Source organism: Lissotriton vulgaris, chromosome 5 (genome assembly GCF_964263255.1).
Source record: "Lissotriton vulgaris chromosome 5, aLisVul1.2, whole genome shotgun sequence".
Taxonomy (NCBI): Eukaryota; Metazoa; Chordata; class Amphibia; order Caudata; family Salamandridae; genus Lissotriton; species Lissotriton vulgaris.
The window spans coordinates 1187026527-1187047992 of record NC_141693.1 but is presented as its reverse complement, the minus strand read 5'-3'; the positions used below and the strand labels follow the sequence as shown (position 1 = coordinate 1187047992).

General features: G+C 43.5%; 1 protein-coding gene across 9 annotated transcripts in view; it reads right to left on the bottom strand.

Moving 5' to 3' along the window:
* LOC147712238 (scavenger receptor cysteine-rich domain-containing protein DMBT1-like) overlaps positions 1-21466 on the bottom strand; it is a 685888-nt gene that overhangs the window by 69048 nt on the left and 595374 nt on the right. For all 9 annotated transcript variants that reach the window (XR_015295985.1, XR_015295986.1, XM_086922971.1 and 6 more), the window contains one exon: positions 13360-13386. Coding sequence is in view for 7 of the 9 variants with exons in the window: in XM_086922971.1 (XP_086779097.1) it covers positions 13360-13386 (27 nt within the window). In the remaining 2 variants the exon portion in view is untranslated. The remainder of the gene's footprint in view (positions 1-13359; positions 13387-21466) is intronic.

Genomic DNA, 21466 nt, shown 5'->3' with positions numbered 1-21466 from the left:
CACGCACATTCCCCATTTCCTGTTCGATCAGGCCGGACAAACCCATCGTAAACCCTTCGACCCAAATTAATGATTATGTCGTAAAGGAAGGGCAGAAACAGATTGGAAAGGAGATAGAAAGGTGGGAGCAGTGTACCATAAACTCGGGCATGTCCTGCTCTTTGATCTTATCAGACCAGCTGCTGAACAAGGAACTGGTTCAGCGAGGTCAGCCTCGGGCAAGGAGTCAGTTCTGCCAGGTCACCCAGAAGTCAGCTAAGGCGTACGTGTCTCAAGGACTCGTTCGGCCACAGTCTTCGGGCCTATGTTAGGGCAACCACACAAAATGGCTGCCGTATACAAAATGGAACCCGAAGGTTCAAACTAAATCCTTAAATAGAGAGTGTTCTCCTATATCGATTCATACGAAAACACTCAGACACGCTACACTTGCCATTTGCGGTCTGCTGACACCAAAATCGTCCATTTCCGACGATCTTTATTGAATGGATTCGGAACCGTCGAACCCAGTCCGTGAACCACGGAACCACACTGGTGGCACTGACGTTGTGGGGAGACGAGTTGGCACATAAGAAGGTCTTGTTCAGGATTGACAATCTGGAAGTGGTTGAGATCATTAATAGACAGTCAGCAAGGGAGGAGCAGATTTTGAAGCAGTTGCGTGTATTTGTGCTGGGTTGCCTTAGACACGATATTGCATTGAGTCTCTGCATATCCCAGGTGTGGACAATGACATCGCAGATGCTTTGTCTTGTTCGCAGTGGGAGAGATTCCATGGGCTGGCCTCGGAGGCGGACAGGACACCCACCCCAATGCCGTAACATCTGTGGTATGTAGGCAACGTCAGGTCATACAGTTGGTGGTAGGTTCTTTGTCGGCGCCTACAAAGGCTGCATATGCGCTGGCATATGCGTCAGGTGCTTGCCGGAGGGATGAGTCAAGGAGATGGTCTGAAGATGTGATACAGTTCATGCTTGACCTTTATGGAAAAGGGTTTGTCGAGGGTTACCATCACTGGGAAGTTGGCAGGTATTTCATTTATGGGGAAAGTGTTTTGGGTCTTCTCCCCTTCTGCAGAGGAGGCAGGGAAGAGGATGTTGGAGGGGTGGGCCAGGGAGCGAGGGGGGGCTCGAGGGACTCAGAAGCCTCTGTCTTGGCAGATTTTAGCCCGTTTGGTTTGTAATGATGAGTTTGAAGCTTGTTTTTTTTCTACGCTCATGGTTTGGATGTTTTTTAGAGCATTTAGGGTTTCTGAGCTGTTGGGTTCTTGGGTAAAATTGGATGTTACTTGGCAGGACGTTTTCTTTTCTGGGACGGGGGTTCATATTTGGCTGTCACGTAGGCAAGGGAGTGTGGCTGGAGGCAACTTCCCCGGCGGAGACATGTCCTTTATATTGGGCCAAGCAGTGGAGGTCTCTGTGTGGGGGATTTCTTAACAAGGGTGTTTTTCGGCATGGGGGTGAAGGGGTCAGGTGACGGACTATCAGCTTTGCATGGTGTTGCAGAAAGCGTTGCAACACATTGGCTTGGATGGTTCGCAGTTTGGGACACATTCCTTTAGGATTGAGGCAGCGACAGAGGCCTGTAATAGAGGTTGGTCTGCGGGGGACATCATGCGGCTGGGGCGGCGGTCATCCAACTGTTTTCAGCATTATGTGAGGAGCCCAGTTGTCGCAGCGCTTGTGTCTCCTTCTTTGACATGAATCTCTTCTTGTTTCAGGTTCAGTAGCGGGCCCTCGCTCCCCGGAGTTGACCATATGGATTGTGGGCCACTCGTTTGTCAAATGGGCCCAAGTTCAGGTGGGTGGGTTGCTACTTTGGAAAAATGTTGGGTTTTAATGAACGTTTGTTTAACATTGTTTGGAAGGGGAAAGGGGGGTGTAGTGGAGAGAGCTGATCCCGGCGTTGAATAGGTAGTTGGTGGGGGGTCAGTGCCCGGATGTGTTATTAATCCATTTAGGGGAGAACGATCTTTGTGGGGTGAAGGGTGTTGTCTTGCTTAGAGCGATGCTGAAGGAGCAGTGGTCTGGTTGCCACGTGTTGTGGACAGAGTTGATGCCTCTGCGGATTTGGAGGGGCGCTCGGAATCCCAAAGTGTTTGACGGGGCAAGCAAGAAGATATATTTGTAAATTTCTAGATTCTGCAGGGGCCTTGGTTTTGGTTGGGTGTCTCAAAGGGACATTCACTTTCATTCGGTGGAGTTTTTCTGGGGTGACGAGGTCCACTTGTCAAGGTTGGGTATGGACCTGTACTTGTTGGAAGTCCGGGAGGTGCTTTCCAGGTCTCTTTTCGTTCAAGAACGTTCACCTGAAGCTTAGTTCGTTTTTTGGTTCGGGGGGCAGAAAGGGGGGGTGTAGTTTCCTCCCCACCACCTTTCTGGGTGGCTGGGTTTTTGGAATTTTGAAAGGCGTTGGCTGTATTTTTGTGGTTCATTCTGAAGTTGGGTTATAGATAGTGATTGTTTAGGCAGGTTGATGGTTTGGGGTTTTCCGGCCGAGGTGGGGTGATCGTAAGTTGAGAAAGGGCAGGCAGGGGAGTTTTGATAAGAGATGTTTGCATTTATAGGATTAGATGTGTATTGATTTGAATTAAAGTTTTGTAATGTTGTAATGCTGAGTGGGGGCGGGTGCGAGATATGTATTAGGGGTGGGGGAGGGAGATGGGGTTAGGTGAGTTGTTATACTTAGTGAGGCTTAGTTTTGTAAGTCATTTGCCAAGGTAGTTTTAAATTGTGATGTGCACCTGTTCTAATAAAGCGGCCTTTTTCACACAAATCTGTGTGGTTTGCTCTCCCCGTCCACCCCTCCCTCGCAAGGGGGGCTTGGGGGGCGGGCGACCACAGGGAGTCCCCCTCCCCGGGCTGTTTGGGAGTGGCGGGGGCGGGGTTAGGCGATGCACTTTCAGGCATTTTGTTTTTGGGCTTTCTTTTTGTAGCCCAAATGAAGCCCAACGTATAAATTTGTTGGGCTACTGCTCCCAGCCACCATTTTGTCTTTGGTGACCTGGTGGCTGGGAGCGTTAGATAGAAAAAAAATTCCCTCCCTCCCTCTTTTGTACTTCTTTTTGTCTCTGGGTTTTTAAATAATTTAATTTTGTTTAGCTCTTTTCTTTTTCTTTCTCTAAAATTCGCCCCTTTATTGGTTTGTCAGGTGTGCAGGGTAGGTTTTTGTACTGTCGCTTAGAGCAGGTGCGGTGTGGGGTTTTTGGAATTTTGAAAGGCTTTGGCTGTATTTTTGTGGTTTATTCTAAAGTTGGGTCATAGATAGTGATTGTTTAGGCAGGTTGATGGTTTGGGGTTTCCCGGCCGAGGTGGGATGATCGTAAGTTGAGAAAGGGAAGGCAGGGGAGTTTGGATAAGAGATGTTTGCATTTATAGGATTATATGTGTATTGATTTGAATTAAAGTTTTGTAATATTGTAATGTTGTAATACTGGGTGGGGGCGGGTGCGAGATATGTATTAGGCCTGGGGGAGGGAGATGGGGTTAGGTGAGTTGTTATACTTAGTGAGGCTTAGTTTTGTAAGGCATTTGCCAAGGTAGTTTTAAATTGTGATGTGCACCTGTTTTAATAAAGCGGCCTTTTTCACACAAAGGGGGTGTAGAAGGATAGTTGCCTCAACTCACGACTATCCTTCTACACCCCCTCCCGCCAACTACGCTCTTCCAGCCAAGCCCTCGCCACTGTACCTCGCATCAACAAGACCACCATGGGAGGCAGATCCTTTTCATACCTGGCTGCCAAAACATGGAACTCACTCCCCGCGTACCTTCGCCTTACCCAGAACCACCTAGCATTCAAAAAGCAACTTAAAACATGGATATTTGACAAGTAACCCTCCTCCCCTTCCTAAGCGCCTTGAAACCCTCTGGGTATGCAGTGCGCTATACAAATTCCATGACTTGACTTGACTTGACTTGTTTGCTCTCCCCCCCCAACCCTCCCTCGCAAACGGAAGATATCATGGAAGGAGTGGCCGCTGTGAAACTTGAGGGTGAGCGGTCTAGAGTACGTGCTCATGAATGCACACAACAGACACACACAAAAACACAACACACAAGCGCACACACACACACAACAAACGCACACACACAACACACATGCAGGCACATACACCACACAACACACGCGCGCGCAGTAACACACACATGCTGGCATACACACACAGAAACAAACGCATGCACATAGAACATACACATAGGTATACACAAAACATGCAGCACACAGACACATCACGCACACACAACAAACATGCAGTCTAACACACAATGCACATGCACACACATTTACACACACACACACATTCCCGCAAAAACACGCACACACACAGTTGTGCTGCAGGTGTGGAGTATGCACAGTGTCAGTACAAAAGAAAGACACATGATAATAATAAGAAGGCACAGAGAAATGTAATGTGCACTCATAAACACATACACGTGCGCTGACAGACATGTGCGCTCAATCGCACACTAACATGCGCACACACTCATGGAGAGAATGCATTGCACTGTCCCCATAAAATACCTTATTGTTTGAAAGCAGAGCAAAACCGCAACGCCACAGGTGTACACTTTTATATACAGCACACGGAAGATACAGTGATGTTTGCTGGGCGCTATCTCAATAGGGTGGTCAGACAAGTGAGTGTCATCAAAATGCTGATGAGCCATTCAATGACAATGGGTGTGCACCTTAAAAAATACCATCACTGCGTTGTTTATTACTGGAAGTTCCTGAAGGCCCCGGAGGGGTGCGCCATATGCAGTGCCAGGCAGCGGAACGTGCACCTGGCTATGGAGACCTGCTGTGCCAACTCTGCCCCGGCCCCTTCTTCATGGTTCCTGCACCGGGAAGGGGTGACTGGCCGCACCCCGAAGCACAACAGACGCCCTGCAGTCCACAACCTCTCAGTCATGCAGAGAGCTGGTGTCCTCAACGAGGTGTAACAAACAAAGTCCAAATGGGGTGATGTGCAGCGCCGCTGACACCACCAGCGTGCCCTCCACACAGCTTTGTGCAAGCAGCGTGCAGCAGAATGCCCTGTGTGTTCAGGAATGCAGCCCAGCTCCTGTGGGGACCCACAGGGCCCGATTCACAGAATGAACTTAAGACTCAATCCTAAACTTACTACAATTTTGGTATTCACAGAATGCACTTGCTACTTTTGGCATTCACAGAATGAACTTACTACTTTTGGTATTCACAGAAGTTAGGATTTTGTCTTAAGTCTGTCTTAAGACAGACTTAAGACAGACTTAAGACAAAATCCTAACTTCTGTGAATACCAAAAGTAGTAAGTTCATTCTGTGAATGCCAAAAGTAGTAAGTGCATTCTGTGAATACCAAAATAGTAGCAAATTTAGGATTGAGTCTTAAGTTCATTCTGTGAATCGGGCCCTCACTCCCCTTCTCTGCCTCCACCATGTCCCACCCACTGGAACTGGCACATGAGGCACCAGCCAGGAGCTGTCTGTTTACTTCTAGCCTGGCACGATTCAGGCCCTTCACACACAGTGGGATAGCCGCAGAGACCACCAACAATTGTTCTCACTGGACTTGTCCTGAAAACTGGTAAATCATATAATGATCACATTTTGACGATGCTCCTTTTGTGCAACATTTGCACCCACTTTTGATGACGTTAACCTATTTGGCCCATATTTGGAGCTGCAGAATGAACACACCTTCAGATAGTGCCTCTGATACTGTTGGGCGCTGTGTCAGTTACATAATTTGCCAACTCCAGGATGTATCTTTACAGGTGGCAGTACCGACTAATTCCTTTGAGTCTCATTTTACAGAAAGGTAAATGTAATTACGTGTTTAGGGAGATTTCTGGTAATTGCATCAATCCTGCCTCATAGCCGGTTGTAGAGGGCTACCCTGCCGAAGAAAAGCTCTCTACCTGTGTGAGAGGCCCACACTGCAGGTGAGGGTCTATACCACACTAGAGGGCCTTTAACAGCCATTGGCTCCCTAACCAAAAAGACTATAGAACCTATCACCTGATAAGGGGAGTGTGCCCTCATTTATACAGGGAGAACCAGTAAGACAGTCAAGCAAGTCTATACCAGCCATTACTGCACCCCTGCCACCCCCTTGTCTTCAAAGCAGCTCCCAATCAGTCGTGCAAACGGCCTGAGACAGGGTTGTGTTCTTGCCCCCCAGTTATTCTCCATATTCCTGTCAAACCTACTGGCCTACTTAGAGGTTGAGGGTAGCGCAAGTCCCAGAATGGACGGAAAAAAGGTGCCCTGCCTACTTTACGCAGACGACTTGGTAATAGTAGACCAGACAGAGATAGGCCTCCAAAGAAAGTTGAACTCATTTAAGGTATACTGTGCTAGCAAATTCTTAACAGTAAACTTAGATAAAACAAAGATCTTATGCTTTGGTAAAAAGGCAAGTAAGTTTAACTGGTATCTGGGGGTCTTAAACTGGAAATGGTCAAAGAATACCGTTACCTAGGGATTTGGTGTGATAAGACATTAAACTGGCGTACACATCTGGAAGCCCAAAAAGTGAATGCTCATACTTCAATCTGTGGACTAAAAATGTTTAATCGGGACTATGGTGATCTGTCACACCGTCCAGTATTAAAAGCTTTTAACGCAATGATACCCCCACAATTCCTCTACGGAGCAGAAATCCTTTATCTGAGCTGTAAGGGAGTCTGGGACTTGGAGGAAGGGAAATGCCTGAAAAGCCTGTTATCTCTACCACAATCATCCATGGCCCAAGCAATAAGAACAGAAATAGGAACAAAGTCTTGGGAGGTACACGTACAAACTGCGATAATCAGACGCTGGAAACGATTGGATGATAGAGAAGGTCAAAATGTTGCACAAATACAAAATAGTGACCTAAAATGGGCAAACGCTTGTAGGGAAAGAATGGCGCAGGTTTGTGAAAGGCTAAAGGTGGAGGCGAACCAGGAAACGCAACAAATCGTCTGTACAACGAGTGAGCTGAAATTTAATGGTAAAGAATTATCCAGAAAGTCTGATGGGGGCTATCTGGTAAAGAAAAAATCAGTAGAATATATGATGAGCTCCTGGTCAAATGAAAACTGGTTCCCCTACTTAGATATCCTTCCAAACCGCTGCAATAGGCAGGAGATTTTAAGATTGCGGATTGCGATCAATCCATGGTTGATAAATAAAGATCCCAAATCAAAAATGTTAGATCACAAAGGGTGCTGTAGGTGCACCCTAAGCACCAAAGGAGATCTTGTGCACATCTTCTTAGACTGCCTAACATTACTAGAACAGCGGAAACTGTGGCTGCGCCCAATATTTTTAAAATATGATATAAGAACAAGGGCACAGGCGGCCAACCTCCTAACAGAAATGCCCACTATTGAGATCGCTATTGCCCTAGGAAAATATATAAAGGCGGTCCAAAGACTTCTAACGGAGTACTTTTAAAATGTTATGAATTTTAAACTAATGAATTCTCCTCCATGCAGCAAGACACTACCCATGCACTCTTCCATGCACTCAGCCATTATTCATGCACTCCTCCAATCACCCAGACATTACCCCTGCATTCAGGCAATCGCCCACGCATTACCCATACACTCCTACAATCACTGAGGCAGTGCCCATGCAGTCTTCCAAACGTACAGGCACTACCTGTACACTCATGCAATCACCCACGTACTTCTTATACACTCCTCCAATTACCCAGAAAGTACAGATGCACCCCTCCATGCACCAATACACTACTTGTGCACACTTCCATGCACCCAGGCATTACCCATGTACTCCTCCAATCACCTAAACATTACCCTTGCATGCATGCAATCACTGAAGCATTACTTATGCACTCCTTCAATCACTCAGGCAGTGCCCATGCACTCGTCCAATTACCCAAATATTAACCATGCAGTCCTTCAATCATCCAGGCATAATCTATGCACTACTTAAATCACCCAGTCAGTAACTAGGCAGTTATGCAATCACCCAGACATTACCCATGCACTTTTTCAATCACTCAGGCAATACCCATGCACTCCTACAATCACCCATACACTACCCATGCACTCATAAAATCACTCAGGCACTAGCCATGCACGCATGCATGCAGTTAGGCACTTCTGCTGCACTTATACAATCACTCAAACACTACCCATATAGTCTTCCAATTATCCAGACACTACCTGTACATTCATGCAATCAACCAGGTACTTGTTATGAACTCTTCCAATCACACAGAAACTACCCATGCACTCCTCCATGCAGCAAGACACTACCCATGCACTCTTCCATGCACTCAGCCATTATTCATACACTCCTCCAATAACCTAGACATTACCCCTGCATTCATGCAATCGCCCTCGCATTACCCATGCACTCCTACAATCACTGAGGCAGTGCCCTTGCAGTCTTCCAAACGTACAGACACTACCTGAACACTCATGCAATCACCCATGTACTTCTTATACACTCCTTCAATTACCCAGAAATTACAGATGCACCCCTCCATGCACCAATACACTACTTGTGCACACTTCCATTCACCCAGGCATTACTCCTCCAATCACCTAAACATTACCCTTGCATGCATACAATCACTGAAACATTACTTATGCACTCCTTCAATCACTCAGGCAGTGCCCATGCACTCGTCCAATTACCCAAATATGAACCATGCAGTCCTTCAATCATCCAGACATTACATCTACACTCATACTATCACCCATCCATTGGGAATGCACTCTTCCAATCTCTCAGGCAGTACCTATGCACTTCTCCAACCATACATGTACATCCCATGCACTGCTTCAATCACCCAGGCATTAGTCATGCACTCCTTGAATTACTCAAGCATTACCTATGTTACAAAATCATGAAGGTATTAACAATCCACACATTTAATAACTCAGGTAATACCTATGTACTCCTGCAAGCACTCAGGCATTACTCCTATACTCTTACAATCACCCAGACATTACCCATGTCCTCCTTCAATCATCCAGACATTACTCCAACACTTATGGAATCGTCTATGTATTAGCCAAACAGTTCTGCAATCACCCAGGCACTACCTATGCACTCATGCAATCACCCAGACATTACTTATGCACTCCTTCGTTCACTTAGGCAGTACCAATGCACTCCTCCAGTCACCCAGACATTATTACTGCATTCATGCAATCACCCAGGCACTACCCATGTACTCATGCAATAACTCAGACATAACCCATGCATTTCTTCAATCACTAAGGCAGAACCCATGCACTCTTCCAATCAGCCAGGCACTACCCATGTATTCATACAATCACCCAGACATTACCCATACACTCATTCAATCACTCATGCATTACCCATGCATTCATGCAATCACCCACATATTACCTCTGCATTCACACAGTCTACATGGCGTTACCCATGCACTTACCAAATCACCATGCACTACTTTTGCACTACTCCAATAACCCAGGCATTACCCTTGCACTCATGCAATCACTCAGGCATTACCAATACACTCCGCCAGTCACCCACACATTACTTCTGCACTCATACCATTACCCTGGCATAACCCATGCAGTTACAAAATCACCATGACCTACCCTTGCACTACTCCAATCACCCAGGGACTACTTATGCACTCATGTAAACACCCATGGAGTAACCATACACTCCTACAATCACTCAGGCAGTTCCCATATACTCATCCATTCATCCAGACATTACCTCTACATTCATGCAATCAACTAGGCATTGCCCATGCACTCATGCAATAAGCCAGGCACTACCCATGCAGTCATGCAATCACTAAGGCACTACTCTTGAATTAATTCTTTCCATCAAACACTATCCGTGCACTCATCCAATGAGTCAAGTAATACTGCTGCACTCATTTATTCACTCAGACACTACTTATTCACTAAAAGCATGACTCAGACATTACCCATCCACTCATTTTAATTCTTTTTGGTTTTTTAAAAATCTTTTAGTAATTTCTTGGTGTTTTTTTAAACAAACGTTTCAAAAAAACAAGGAAATGAACTAAAACATCTTTTCTAAACATTTTGCAATTACACACTCGTTACAAATAGAAAAATAAAATTTAACAACGATTATTGTTTGCAGCAAAAACAATAGCTCTAACAGATTGCTCGCCTGCACACAGACGTTTCTTGCACTGAAAAAAACATAGGTTTCAGGGATGTTATAGTTATAAATTAGCATTTACAAAACCTTTGAAATTCACTGAAAAAAACAAAGATTTCAGGGATGTTATATTTAGAAATTACCATTTAAAAATTCACTGGAAAAACAATAGGTTTCAGGGATGTTATTGTTAGAAATTAGAATTTAAAAAACCTTAGAAATTCACTGAAAAAAACACAACTTTCAGGGATGTTATAGTTAGTTGCACATTTCACTCATACAAAACCAGAGAAATTCCGCCGTTATAATTAGTTCAGCTAACTATAACTTGTGCCCTGCATTGCACTGCTAATGACGTCACATATTACATCATTCATGACATGGTCAGTGACATCACTTATGACATCTCAAACGACATCACTGATGACATCACTGATGACATCATCCACTTGAAAAGCTGATGCACCTTCTCACACTATATTATAACCTTTGAAACACCCACTGTAAAATACGAACTACCTTTTCCGAAACCATTGACACACTAATACCAGTTACTACATATGCACTCACTGATTCCTAGGTCTACACACACATCCACTCATTCACCCATACAATCACTCATACATGCAGTCACTCTTCAATACAACACTAACATATGCACTCATACACCTATACACTCACACACTTCCACTCACCTAGTCAGTCATGCAAAGATTCAATCACAATTACCATTATTCACATATACAGTTATACACACACCACCCCACTTATTCATACAGATACTGATGCATACTTACTCTCTTATATAATCACTGATACAAGAACACACTCATCTATACAGCCACTCTCACAACACTGACTCTCATGTATAGTCATTTATATATTCCAAATCCCATATACACTGCCTTTTACATATGTAGTTACTTGGACATGTACACTGAGATATGAATTCACTGAACAATACACCCGTACATACACTAATCCACCCATACAGCTGTTCCCACATGTACTCTTGAACCCATAAACCCAGTGAGTGAACCACTCACACATCTATGCAAAGAATCACAACCTCCCAACCACCCCCACACGCGCTTCGTCTCCCTTACAAATACTCAGGCAACCAATCAATAACACATATAGACACTCATGTAGCTACTGACCAACCCACGCCACAGCTTATACAACAATAGACAGGCTGATACAGATAGTTTAGTCACTAATCCATGCATTCAGTGAGACACATTTAATCACTCACTTATACAATCAGTCATGCACAAACTAAATCCTCCATCCAGACACCTATACACCCACTCATTCTTCAATACACCCAGGCATATATTTAATACATACTAAAACTTTAAAGGAACACACAGTTACTGGATGATGTCATCAGTGATGTCATTGGAGATCTCATCAGTGATGTCGTCAGTGATGTCACTGACCATGTCATGACTGATGTAATATGTGAATTGCGGGGGCGCCAGTTATAGTTAGCTGAAGTAACTATAGGAGCAGAATTTTTTTGGTTTTGTAGAAGTGAAATGTCCAACTAACTATAAAGTCCCTGAAAAGTATGGTTTTTTCCGTGAATTTCTAAGGTTTTTTAAATGCTAATTTCTAACTATAATGTCCCTGAAGCCCTTGTTTTTTTCAGTGAAAATATAAATATATATTGTGTGAACAAGGCAGATGTGCCAAAATGCGTTACAGCGAAGATTGTGATTAAAATGCAAGACCGACTGTGTCGGAGTCCGATTCATATGTGGGATTCGGAAATGGCGTTTGTATATATATATATACATATATATATATATATATATATATATATATATATATATATATATATATATATATATATATATATATATATATATATATATATATATTTACAAAATAGTGGTGGTCGCCACTGAGCTGTGTAGTTTAGTTAGGATCTAGTTAACATAGGATGTGGATTTTTTGATTTGCTACTAAGTTTGGGGCGGTCTGATCTTCAAGAGACTTTTTTAAAAAGTTCATCAACCTCAGCTCTACCTTGAAGGTTTCAGGGTGATCCATCAAGTGGGAGCCATTGAAACAAGCATTAGAAATGCAATAGGTCTCGCTTTTTCTTGAGTTAGAGCTATTGGCGTTGTAAATGACAATGTCTTTTATCCATGTGTTATGGAGTATTATTTATGTAGTGTTTTGTTGAATTATGTGGGCTGGATTGGGTGGAGTAAAATATATCATGGATTTATTTGTGTCCCTTATGGGCTGAACTGCAGCGATAGTGCACTGCACTGGGTCTGCTCTATTGCCCGCAAAACAAAGCTAATTTGAGCAATGAACAGTAATTGTGCATGTCCTGCACAACTTGACAGAGTTATTTGGAGCCTCTGCATCCCAATCTTTTGTGTGTAAATTATTGATCAACGCTTTTTATCCTGATGATGAAAGGCTGAGCGCACTCTCTCTGCTTTGAAGTAATGCCCATCCTGGAGCTTTCAAAGACAGATCCCTACATCAAATGTTTTTAACAACAGAGTCACTGCTCATATTTTTGCTGCAGATTTACGTCTCCCCCCCAAATAAAAAGTCCCAGTCACTAACTTTACAATTTAAGTTATTCATAAAGGGCTTTTACTAGTCGTATTGCCTTTGTGAATACGAAAAGTCAAACTTTAAGACTTTCAGTATTCACAAAGGGCATTTGAAAGTCGTAAAGTGAGACTTTCGTCTCACTTTACCTTTAAGAATGGGGTCTGAGGTCTTTAGTCTGTAATCTGATTATTACTATCACCGGGGATTTTTCCCTTTAAGAAGTCTCACACGTTTTCTCTAGTTTGCTAAGGTATACATATTTTCTCCAAGACTTGAAAATAAATCACCCATCATGCATTAGTTGAATACATTTTGTTTCTCTTATCTTCAGATTTTTAGACACAAAAGTGTCAGGCTCCACCCTGTCAGACCTTGCCATCCTCATACAGTTTCTCCTTAATGTTTGTGAGATCCTGCGTAAGAAGCTGAATTAAGAAGCCATTTTATTTCAAAGCCCTTTAAAAAAAATCATCCTATGATGCAGTTCATGCAAGTACAGCTGATAGAAAGCACCACCATTAGGCCAAAAGTATTCCTATAGACATAAAAGGAATAGCAATTATTTGCTACTTATCCTACCTTTACTATAACTCAGTAATCTATTGTGCAATTCTACTCACCATTGCTGCATGATCAAGAGATCATGAATATTATTTACCTGTGACAGGTGTTGATGTTCCAGTATCTGTAATGAGAAGAGATAGATATTTGAAAAGCAAATATTCATTCTGAAGCATAGTGCTTCTCATTTATGTCCTCAATCACATTATCTTTATCACAACTAATCATTCAATGTTCATGAACTTTTTTAATACTTTCTAGCCATGTTTTCCATGTATGATGACCTCCTGCTCACTATAGCACATCACAAACACAAAGAAACTAAGTCATGATAGTGTGGTTTGCTTTAATAAGAAGTCCCGTTATATAATGAGCAAAGATTGCTGCATCTTTGATTCCATGATTATAACTAAAACACCTTCAATGTAAAATATTTAACATCACTGTGCATTACTTATTAAAATTTAATGAAACGAACATCAGCTACAGCATTAGAGGTGGGGCAGAATGGCATACAATTACTGAGAATACTATAAAGATTTGATCAAGAAAGATTAAAGCCGCTATGTGTAAATTTGTGATTTAGCATCATCATACTTATAATCTCAAAGGATGGTGGAAATGGTGAAACTGTTTATTGTGGAGTGGGTGTAATTGGCTTATGGCAATAACTTAGATGGGCCATGTGGTATTGAGAGAAATTTTCCGGGTACAAAATACAATGTGAAATGATGCCTTGAGAGAAAGACCTTATATGTTCATAATGGGAAAATGTGTTGTTAGGCAGAATCAGAAAGAGGATCGGTGATGGTGGATAATGGAATGGTCACATACGTAATTGTAGAAACACAGATAAACCTTAAAATGTCCTAGTTTGGGAAGATTAAGAATATGGTGATTATAGATACAGATTTCCCAGGGGATTTTACCAATTTAGCAAGGGAGTCAGATTTCAAGAAAGCTAAGAGAATAGTCAAAACCACAAATGCATGGACTGAGTTGGACAATAGCTCTCAATGGTTTTTGAAAAGAGAAATTAAAGTTGATGTAGAAGATGTTACAGAGGATAGTTTGGAATATTAGAGCACAAAACGAGTTTATGGGAGAAGGTCATGTTGCAAGAATGAGTCCTAGAGATAGAGGAGAGAGAAAAATAAACGTTTTAAAATATCTACAAGGTTTTGTATTGAGCTATTTTATGTCAGTTTGTGTCCTGTATACATTGTGTATCTTGGTCATGAATGTGCAGAGGTGAAATGTATTGCAACATTTTGCAGCATGTATAGAGGATGTTTGAGAATGTTCTGTCACTTGAAAGGTTGCAATTCTCTGTTAAAGTCTCTGTATCATAGAACCGGTTATTTCCATCATCGCTGTGTTTGGGTGTATGCCCACCCACAAACCTTCATATTTTCAAATTATTTATTCATCAGCATAGATGGAAATACATACATTTCTCTGTAAATAACATAACCAACTTTTCTTTGTTTTTGTCTCTGCATTAACATTTACATTTACAGTTACTGTGCATACACATTTCTAAGTAACCGTAACTAAATTCATGGCACTGAAAAAATTCTAATTTGTTGAAGTAACATGTTTTGGAGTTTTTTATATCCATATAATGGTTGCCATTGCAATAGTGGTTTCTTATAAAAATGTATACATTTTATCTAAAAAAATAGATATTAAAAAAAATTTGTTATGCTTGTTTCGATTGATCATAAATCTTTACAGTACTTCTGTTTGTAGTACTATATGGTCAGACTGGACACGTTATTTATGGATGTCATACTACTAAATTATTCCTTAAGATCTGACAGTCCATTTCTATTAGATATCTGATAGGGAAGTTCTTCAACGATATACGACTAGTCTAAGTTGACATAGAAATGTTCCGATTTTTATACGTGTTGACATAGGATGGATCTGCATGGCAGCATTACTCCACTAAAACATTTTTTGTGCAGGATTTTCTTTAGAAAAACTTATAGGAGCCTATGAAAATAGTGCAGTTGTAGAAAAACATGGTATTAAGAGTGTGAAACTGAACTGCTCAAATGTGGTATACAACTGTTACAACGAAGTTTTTACCACGCACTACCATTACAACGCAGGCATTACCACGCATACCATTACAACGCATTGCGCTGGGGAGCGCTCTAGGATAGGGAATAAGTATAATTTTATATCCAACACCTTCCCTAGTGTCCACGGGGACTGGAGTTGGAATATAAAATTATACTTACCACTATCCAGCACCTCTAAGCGCTATGCGTTGTAACGGTATGCGTTGTAAATACCGCGTTGTAATGGTATGCGTGGTAAAAGTATGCGTTGTAACATCATACATCCCTCAAATGTATCCTAAATTCAGTTAGATTACCTTCTGAGCTATGCCTGATCATTATTAGCTCTGCCAAGGCTAGCAGGTTTTTTGGTGGTCCTGAAATACCAGCACAGACGTACAGCAAGCAGAGGCTTTCCTCAAGAAAAACGGAATATGCTCTAGTTTCATAAGTAAAAACTTTATCTCTGGGGAACATAAATATACATCGAAGTCCACATGCACACATCAAAGAAACTCATACTATTGGCCTTTGCCTACAGCTTGTGACTTACATTTATTGACAGGGTGGTGGTGTGATCGGTGCGACCGCACCGGGCGTTGACGTAGGGTGAGGACGTCATTTTTGAAAATGTGTGATCATTTTAAAAGCACCTGCTGCCCCGTTCCTGGCCTCCAGCAACTTTCAGACATCAATTAAAATGTCAACAAAGGGCTCAACAACCGAGTTCCAGGGCTTAATTTGTGCCGGGGCTTGCCGGTGCTTAGCACTGGCACTTATTTACCAGGACCGGGGCTATTGATTATTTTCTCCCCTGTCAGATGAATATGCCCAGTAATTATTAAAAATAAAAATGCCTACCTGTTCTGTCCTCCTCCTTCGGCTTGGACGCATGTCTGCTTTGCCTGCTTTGTCTTCCGAGGATCGCCCACCCTGCTCCAGGCATAATGACTTCATCACGTACGTGATGTCAGTAGCGCACGGCACAGGGGCGTGTCATTCACATTTGTTAATAGGTCCTTGGAGGGCGGGCCTGATGGGTTAGTTGGGGCGGGCACTGAGGCAGGCCGGGTCCTGGAAATTTCAGGCCTCAGCCAGATAACAAACTTAATGCGTCGGAGTAATTAAATATAAACATGAATAGCTGCCTATGGTTTTACCATTTAACAGCTCACATGCACTGAACTGAATCCAGCTGACTGACGTCCCAGATGAACTATCGGAAACGAACAGCAGTGCAGGACTTTAATTTCAGAGTTTTCCTGGTTCCGCAGCTGCCAGCACTCGAATCCAGACAGGAGCTCTGACCTAACGGCTATCCACCCACTGTAGTTACCCAGGCCTCATCCTAGTCCGATCCTTACAGTAAGTGTAGTGTGTATAAAAGAGCGAATGGGACCTTTTTTCCTTTGCATGCGACCGCCCACTAACATTCCACCCATCTATGCTCGCTATGTTGCTCCCACTTAAAGCTCATCCATTCTTTTATACACCCCTTCCCGCCTAAGCAATCTTTTTGTTGATTTGTTACATCCGCCCGCATGCTCTTCCATTACTCCCTAGCCCCTTCTTGTTGTGCCTCATATTAGGTAGCATTTACTGGCTCCAAGCCCGCTCCACTATAACAACCCATACAGTGAAGCATATTCAGTTTTATTTTTGCCTGGAGGGACCAGCAACTGCAATTTGATGCCACGCTCTCCATTTAAAAAACTGCACCTACACACACTGTATGTTTTTTTGTATTTACTCCTCCGTGAGCAGCAACTGTCATTTTAGAAACAAATGGTTGCCACTGTGCCATTATGCATGTAGAAGTTTGGTAACCGCTCCATGTGTACATTTCACAACACTGGGGTCAGCATAGCACCATTACTCAGACGGCAGCATGCATCATAACATTTGCATCATTGCTCTGATGGTCGTGCCAGGGAGTGAAGGTAATATGAGCCCTTTCGTCACATCTCATGCTTATTTATTTTCAAATATACACTGGTATCGTTTTATAGACAGAAGCGTCGTAATTGACAGAATAGAATTGAAGAGGTTTTTAATCTAAACCTTTGAAATAAAATATTGGAGTGATTGTGTGGCACGAGGTAGATGTTTCATTCTCATTTCAGGCCCTTCTGCCTCGCTTGCATTTCAAGCACTTGTAAACCCCAATAACCCTTTTGGATATCTAAACCTTTAAACTACGCCTACACTCATGCTCAGGCTCTCAATGGAAGTCTCCCAATCTAATTTCTTAAGAAAAAGTTGTTTTTATCATTTACATCTATGGAAAAATATTTTCCAACCTTCAGTTAACATATATTTAGAACCATCTTCCTGCCATGCGTGTACATTTCCCCAAATGCGAGCTTTACCTTAGGACCAATACTTAATTTTAACCTCTTGTAGAATCTCCATGGCAGTGAGGCCTGGGACGTGCCATTGCTGTTGTATATGTTTTGTGGCACTAACTGTTTTACATGCACTGCCATTACATCTAGCTTTCAGCAGTGCCAGTTGAGGATATCGATCGAGACAATAGAGTAAGTGAATGGAACTAGTGGAGGATGTGGGCAGGGACCGGGGAAGTGGGTGTGGCCTCCTGAAAATATTTGAGCACCTGCACTTAATATTTTACAAATTAAGCACCGCCGAGTTCAAAGGGGTCAACAACCCAGTTAAGCGTAGGGCTATCTTGTCTTACTCGTAAAATTCTAGGGCCTATATCTGTTTACTTCAGGTGACCCAATTGGTGCCCAGTGATACCCATAAAATGCCCTCTATAGCCTACCCGCAACAGTACTACTCCTCACTCTCTTCCAAAAAAGCTGGGGTAGCTATCCTAGTTGATCGCTCGTTCCCTGAGAGGGTGGAGGCCAATGTGACAGAGATCATAGGGTGGCTTCTGGCACATTCGGTAACCATAGGGGGCACACCCCTACTTTGGCCTCTATATACATCGTTAACAAGGGTCAAGAGCCCTTTCTACACAAGGCGATAGGTGACTTAACTGTCGCACCTGACCAACAAATCCTTCTTGGGGTGACCTGAATATTGTATTCAATGGACAGATTGACCGGTCAGCACAAACCCAGGGACAAACAGTGGCCCTTTCCAACATGCACAGCCAATGGATGCCTGACCTAGGATTAACGGATATATGGCAGCACTTCCACCCTCACATGTTCGACTATACATTTTACTCACATGCCTGGGGAACATACGCCAGGCTGGACTACTTTTTAGCAACCCACACTCTCCTTCAGGCGGCACATACTTCAGTCATCGAGACTCAGGCACTCTCGGACCATGCGGCCTTGACTACAACATTGCTGTTCCCCCCTACATCTAGACCGTCATACTCCTGGAGGCTTAGGGACACCCTTCTTCACAGACCTGAAGTCCTAACCCGCCTCACACAGATGCTGAAAGACTACCTAGCCATGAATAACACGCCAGACACCTCCATTGTTCCACTTTGGTAAACACTCAAACTAGTAGCCTGGGGTAACTTCATAGCCACATCGGCCACAAACAATAGGTCACGCAGAAAGAAGAGGGATGAACGTCCCACACAGGCACTTGAATTAGAGGGGATCCACAAGAGGACCGGGGCCCCCCGAATCTGGAGACAATTGAAAGCTGTCAGGGCACAACTGGCCAGCTTTGATTTTGACAGAGCGGAACATGCTGCGCGCTGCTTGAAACAAGCATTCTACACTGGGGGAGACAAATGTGGCCGCTTACTGGCCCATAAATTACGCGCACAAAGTCAGGCAGCAACAGGCCCCCTCATTTATTCTGATGGGGAGGTCGAGATAATGTGAGGTGAGGATATAGCAAACACCTTTTGGCATTTTTACGCTAACCTGTATACCGCACAGTCTCTCCCTGACTAGAGCCCATCTGGTTACATGCAAGGCATAACGCACTCCAAGCTGACGGCTGATCAAGCAACATCCTTTGATAGTCCTACCAGAGTCAAAGAAGTTATCTCGGCCATAGCCTGTCTTAAAATCCTTAAATCTCCCAGCCCAGACGGCTTTACTGCCATTTTTTATAAAGCTTTTTGCTCGCTTGTAGCTCCTGTATTAACACGCTTATTTAATGCCATTGATGACCATATGGAGCTACCACCCACAATGCTTCTAGCGTCTGTGGCGATCTTGCCCAAACCCGGCAAAGACAATAGATACTGCACCTCCTACAGGCCGATTTCTCTCTTGAATATTGACTTCAAGATTTTCACAGGAATACTCGCAGCTAGACTAGAGCCTCTTATGCTGGGATGAATAGAACCCGACCAAGCCGGATTCGTTGCGACAAGGCAATGCAGCGACAACACTAGAATGCTGTTGCATCTCCTGGACAAGTCCCATCGACAGTCAGTGGAGCATGTTTTCCTATCAATAGATGCCGAAAAGGCCTTTGATAGGCCCTTCCTAGAGACTGCCTTAGAGAGCTTTGGGTTGGGTCGCTGCTTTCGCCAATGGGTTGTTAGTGAGTACTGCCGCCCTTCGGCCAGTGTCAGAGTGAATGGCTTCCCCTCTACCCCTTTTATTATCGCCAGGGGCATGCACCAGGGCTGCCTGCTCTCCCCCTTATTATTTTCTCTCTACATGGAGCCACTGGCTCAACGGGTTAGAGAGACTCAGCGTATACAGAGGATCCTTTTTGGGGGAAACGCCATACGATCAGCCTCAATGCTGATGATGTTGTAGCTATACTGGAGTCTCCACATAATTCAGTTCCAGGGTTCTTGGCGGAACTAGAGGCATTTTCAGCCACCTCTGGTTTTAAGGTCAATGTAGACAAGTCCCAAGCACTAGGGGCCCGATTCACAGAACTAACTTATGACAAAATCCTAAACTTACTACCATTTTGGTATTCACAGAAGGCGCTTACTCAATTTGGTATTCACAGAAGGCACTTACTCATTGGTGAGTAAGTGCCTTCTGTGAATGCCAAAATGAGTAATTGCACTTACTAATTTTGGTATTCACAGAAGACACTTACCTCATCAATGATTAAGTGCCTTTTGTGAATACCAAAATGAGTAAGTGCCTGCTGTGAATACCAAAATGAGTAAATGGAAGTGAGGTTAGGATTTTGTCTTAAGTTAGTTCTGTGAATCGGGCCCTAGGTTTTTCCCTGTTGCAAACCAGTCTCACAGCTTTGTCCCAGGCGTGCCCTATTAGATGGTATCAAAAGACTATGCCCTACCTTGGTATAACGCTATCTCTAGCCTTGAATTACTCCCGGCTACTGCTTGTTTAATTATTTTGTCCACCATAAGCGTGGAAGGGTATACTCAGACGTGAGTCCCTAGCTCATTGCACCATCAGGATTCAAGCAAGCCGGGCCGAAGACGGCTGAAATGCCAGAAACCGGTCCCCGGTAGCTTGTTTCCTTCCCAGTGAAAGAATTGGCTTGGTAGTTTGGTTTGCCCTGTTCCCATGATACACTGGGCCAGGAACAGACTAATTTGCATATAGCCAGGTTCTGAACTGGGATGGTGCAGTGAGCTAAAAAACGGTGTTGGATTAAGCCCTGATCTCTTGACTGGGTGAGAGTATTCTGCTTAATTCAGAAACTCTGTCCATCACCACCCCCTGTTGTTTAATTATTTTGTCCACCATAAGCGTGGAAGGGTATACTCAGACGTGAGTCCCTAGCTCATTGCACCATCAGGATTCAAGCAAGCCGGGCCGAAGACGGCTGAAATGCCAGAAACCGGTCCCCGGTAGCTTGTTTCCTTCCCAGTGAAAGAATTGGCTTGGTAGTTTGGTTTGCCCTGTTCCCATGATACACTGGGCCTGGGACAGACTAATTTGAATATATAGCCAGGTTCTGAACTGGGATGGTGCAGTGAGCTAAAAAACGGTGTTGGATTAAGCCCTGATCTCTTGACTGGGTGAGAGTATTCTGCTTAATTCAGAAACTCTGTCCATCACCACCCCCTGTTGTTTAATTATTTTGTCCACCATAAGCGTGGAAGGGTATACTCAGACGTGAGTCCCTAGCTCATTGCACCATCAGGATTCAAGCAAGCCGGGACGAAGACGGTTGAAATGCCAGAAACCGGTCCCCGGTAGCTTGTTTCCTTCCCAGTGAAAGAATTGGCTTGGTAGTTTGGTTTGC